Source organism: Lottia gigantea, assembly GCF_000327385.1.
Source record: "Lottia gigantea unplaced genomic scaffold LOTGIsca_12, whole genome shotgun sequence".
In the NCBI taxonomy this organism is placed as follows: domain Eukaryota; kingdom Metazoa; phylum Mollusca; class Gastropoda; family Lottiidae; genus Lottia; species Lottia gigantea.
The window spans coordinates 418,529-423,604 of NW_008707225.1; the positions used below are offsets into that span (position 1 = coordinate 418,529).

The 5,076-nt window shown below is 32.8% G+C and overlaps 1 protein-coding gene across 1 annotated transcript; it reads right to left on the reverse strand.

Moving 5' to 3' along the window:
• Positions 1-641: 641 nt before the first annotated feature.
• LOTGIDRAFT_110587 (hypothetical protein) lies at positions 642-2,138 on the reverse strand (the record flags this gene model as incomplete). The annotated part of the gene is made up of 4 exons (XM_009048001.1): positions 642-773; positions 951-1,211; positions 1,553-1,641; positions 1,970-2,138. Coding segments are annotated over 4 exons (651 nt in total), but the record flags the coding sequence as incomplete, so codon positions are not given.
• Positions 2,139-5,076: the final 2,938 nt, after the last annotated feature.

Here is a 5,076-nt window from a genome sequence, read left to right on the forward strand (position 1 = left end):
AGCCAGGTTCTGGTTTTGGTGGTGAACCAGTTTGAGGGAACGGTGCTGTTTGGGGGACACCACTCTCTACAGATCGTTTTAGACTCTCAATCATTGGTTCTGATTTCCGAGCTTGGTCTATTTCGTGCCATCTAGTATCGCCTGCTGGTTCTTGAGGATAGTTAACATATTGTTTACCATTCCATAATCTATCTTCTTCAACTTCATTTTCTGTCATTCTCCTTAAATCATACAAAGTAATTTTAAATACACAAGAAGAAGAATAGCTTCGTCCGATTGGTGAACTCGGATTACGTCCCTTTTTTTTAATTTTAGAATCAGAGAATTAACTTATAGTATACAATCATCGAAGAAAATGCTCATGTATTACTTGCATCATGTAGCCTTAATGGATTTGAATGGCAATGTATTTAAAAATCCATTAAAACTACTATGATATTATACTCTCCAAAGAACGGACCTTGACATATCATTTTTCTTATCTTGAGACAGAAACCCATGACACCGTGGCCTTGATATCGCCCATCTCTACAAAAAAGACGGGTTTTTTAACCACGCGTCAGAGATATTAAATTGGAGCTAAAGTGGGACTGTCTATTGCAGTACCATTCTCAAAAGTACTGCGTCTTGTAAACAGCAATTTACCTTGATGTCGAAGGAAGATTGTTTTGAAACTGTTCTGACATTGTTGGTTTCTTCTCAGCTAAAGACAATCTTGCTATTCTACCTTCGTGTGGTCTTGGTGGATCGAATGTATTCGCGAAATGGGAATACTATAATAAAAAAAGGTGAGTAATGTTAAGAGAACTACCGTATTCTACACTTTTTTGGTACAATCACACTTTATTTTTTCATTTCTAACTTTCCGAAGAATCTTTGAAGATCATTAATTTATCTACTCATGTATAGTGTCTACATATTATTTGGTAGGAAACATGTTAACCACTTACCAGATTGTTATCGATTTCGCCAGTATTAGTAAAATGTTCCTTTTTATCTTCCAAGTTGTTTAATTTCATTGGATTACTAGGCCCTAATCCAGCATAATCCAATTGATTACTGGTTAGCCAATGTGATCTTTCTATATTTCTCATGGTATCTGCAGTCTTTTCAGAAACTTTATGTTCCACTGGTCTGTTTTGAAGATTTGGTGCCACAGATTTTGGTGGTGTTGGATAAAAGTTCTGTCGATTTCCATGAGTCTTTACAACCTGCAGGAAATGTAAATAATATATTTTGTTGCACACGAATATTTACAACCTGAATTATTTGAATAACCTGAATAATGGGATATTTACAACTTGGACTTTGTTAGTGGATTTGTGCATGAGTACTTACAACCTACAAGAAATGTAAATAGTTTATTGTATATATATTGTATTATATTAGACTATATAGTCCTTGTACACATATATTTACAACCTGATTTCTTGAGTATTTTCTCCAATGCAATAAGAGAGTTGTACGTATGAAATATTACGTGCAATTGCCAAGTCGAGTGTGACTGTGTGGCAGCTGTCTGTGGTCAAAACAGTGGTTTGTGATTACTTACTTGATCGAAATGATTTTCTCCTTGCCAATATAATGGTTTCTTCTCAGATTCTTTAGGAAGTGTTAGAACTTCATGCCTTATACCAGCACCTATAATATTTTAGACATGTTTTAGACATACAATAGTACCAGGAAAGTTTTTTTTGGTCATATTTTGCACAATCTTTTAAATAAAGCGATTTAATATAATAACTCGTTATTACTTTAAATCAAGATCACATTATGAAAATTGGACCACATATTTAAACAATTTACTACATTTTACATAAAAAACTCCTTTAACTCATTTGAAAACTTGTGCGTACTTTTTTCTAAAATCTTAAAAAATATAAATCTTCATTTTCCCAGTGCCAAGATATTTCTAAGTCAAAATTCTTTGAAATAATTTACAAATTGTTGAAATAACGAAGAAAAAAACCTTTTGTTTTGTGTAAAATTTGTACATCATAAGAGTTGGCTGGTTGTTCAGCATGAATTGGTTGTCTTGTTTGTCCAGCAACACCTCGTATAGGATCCTCTGGTGAGATAAAGTTAGGAAATACAGCAAACCGTGATATATGAGAATCATAAGGATGTTCTGCAGGAAATGATTTGTTGATGAGAAGAGTCCTAAAATAGAGAGACAATACAATAAAACATGGTTTAACTGCACGGACTGAAGTGAATGAATGTACACTTATAACCTTTACACATTTCTTAAATGGATTATAAGAGGTTTTCTAAATTTTGTATGGTATGTATATCGGGAATAATTATAGCATCAATTTGCACCATTCCAATCGGACGTCTGTAGTTTCTGCAATTCCACTGAAACAAAGTGCTTGGTGAATTTGAAAGGTGGAAATTGATGCTATAAGTGTCCCGATATATATACAAAAAACGTGTTTACAATCATTGATCTGAGGAACATTCTTCCTTTAATCGTGTAATTTTGAGGCATAGCAAATGAACTGTCATAATTTATGCAAGCCAATCCATATAACTAAAAAAGTGGTTATCACTAGAATTTTACAGCTATAGATAAGAAATCTGTTATTGAACAGGGCATTTGATTGGTTGAATATTTAATAATCCAAAACAAGAGATGCATTACAATTTCATCAGTTCATATTTTATCACAGAACCATTAATCATTAACCATATAGGTAGATAAATAGATTTGATAAAATATAAAGGTGTAATGAAAATTAAATGAATGCCTATAATTGTGTTTCTTACCCCATAACGGTAGCTTCTGGTCGAGGTAACCTGTAATGAATATAAATATGATATTTGTATAGTGATATGTGTACATACACTCTATGACCTGTTGGTTGTAAATCATGGTATTTGTATATAAAATATATTGTCATATTATTGTAAGGAGAATGATATCAACATATTTGTACAAACACTCATTAAAGGTCTATATCCGAGGTTTGATCAAATGAATGCGATTCTGAAACTAACATGAATATATATATATCAAAAGATATATATGATAATACAGCTGCGGCGACCTAATTATCAACGTAGGATGTATTCGATATCAAAATTGTTGACTTTTGTGAAGAGAGTTGTGGCATAAAAGGAGTGGGAGGTGGGAGGGGAAGGGGGGCAGTCAGAGAATACAAGATGACTTACAGTTGATCATTGTCACGAACGTTACTTTTCTTTAAGTCAGTTAAATCATAATATTGTTCTATAGGGATGTCTCTGAAATGAAAATCAGCAACATACAGGGGACATCAATATAACGAGACCCGATACAATTACATTGGATTAGTGCTAATTATCAAAACATATAATTTAATAAACGTAAAGCATAAAGGAATTGCATCCTGTCGAAACTACGGTACATAAATTATTGCATATTAACTATTTGAAATAAAAACAAGCTACATGTAATTAAAACCAAAGGAAGGACAGATGTAAGGTCCAGAACTATTGCTCACTGATTCTAGTAAAGACAAACTAATCTCATGAAAATTGACTTACTGTTGATGCCATGTTGGTGTTCGAGGTAACCAGATATCCTGTTCACCTTTCCCCTTCCCAGTTCCCCATTCACCAGGAACTTTCTGAGGTTGTTCCGGATGCTTGAATAAAGGTAGAGAGGTCATTGTATATCACTGTATATAGAAATATGATTGTTGTTTAAATGTCTCTTCTGAACAATACCCGGTGTTAAAGCCCTATGTAGGTCTACACTAGTAACAAAATACTACAATGGTATATCATTATTAATGTATAGGTACAGGTAGCGTCCCCGGTTGCTATTGGAAACTGTTATGTAAAGGTAGTCGATAGCCCACCTTGGTTGATAACAAATCGTAAAATCTACAATGTGTAATACGATTATTAATAATTCAAGCGGAGATTAATAATGTCGACTGTTAATCAGATTTATTAGCTTATTATTAATGTACTGTTATGTTTATAACGAGTCCCCTTGTCTCACCTCATAATGAAAGCTGCGTTTAAACTGACAAACATATTTCGGACCGAGTAAAATGTGGCAAATAGAAACACATTCACTGTCATTGAATGAACAATAAAACTATTGGCTTAGAAAAATAAACTCTTTAAAAAATATGAGGATTCTGATCTCAATTATGAATTTGATACCAATAACGAAATTGTCGTGTCCTTGGAGCAAAGCTGTACCATGGTAAGAAAGTATCAACTGATTAAGACAATAATTTGTCGAAGATTTGACCATTAAATTTCACACACAAAAAAATTGAAATTCTATTGTGTAGATGTTTTTTCAAAGATCCTTTGAATAATTGGGGCTTATGTAGATTTAATGGATGATATATCACATGACGAAATCCTGTAAATTCAATTTATTGTCTCCAGTGTGAAATACGCCTAAAAACATACACATATATAGATTTGTCGATCTCGTTGACTGTCATTTGATATGATTTAAACATTTTCAATATAAATCATGGATTATGATAATCCAGAGGATTGTATATGTTGATCTTTTCTCGTATCTTAACCGTGTATTAAAAAAAAAGCTGAATTAAAAATTGATTTTAGCGATTGACCAATCAATTGACAACAATTTTTGATTGGACCATCTAAAATTTCGCATTGGAGTATGTTGAAAAAAAAAACAAATATGAAATTCAACCTCTGTATTCAAAGCAAATTGAAATTTGTTAAAAATAGCTGCAGTGGAAGAAAATAATCTCAGAGAGTATAATGATTGTTGTCTAATTCACAGCAATTAGAACATGGTTACGTCCCCTTAAGCACCATTCATATGCAAACAAAGTTTCTCAGTTGGTATACTTGTATAATTATAACATCTAAATTTATATACGCGCAACGACATTACTTAAACTTTCTATGCGGTGGACAAATCTTCAACAGTGGAAAACGTTCTTAAAGAGTTGAAGGTGAGCAGGAGACGTCGAAATTAGGCATGAAAATATGCTAGATGAAACAGTTTATTTCAGGGTCATGCATACATCACACTGGAAAAAAAACGCATAATTGATGTACATATTAATAAGCTTCACATGCATTTTGAAG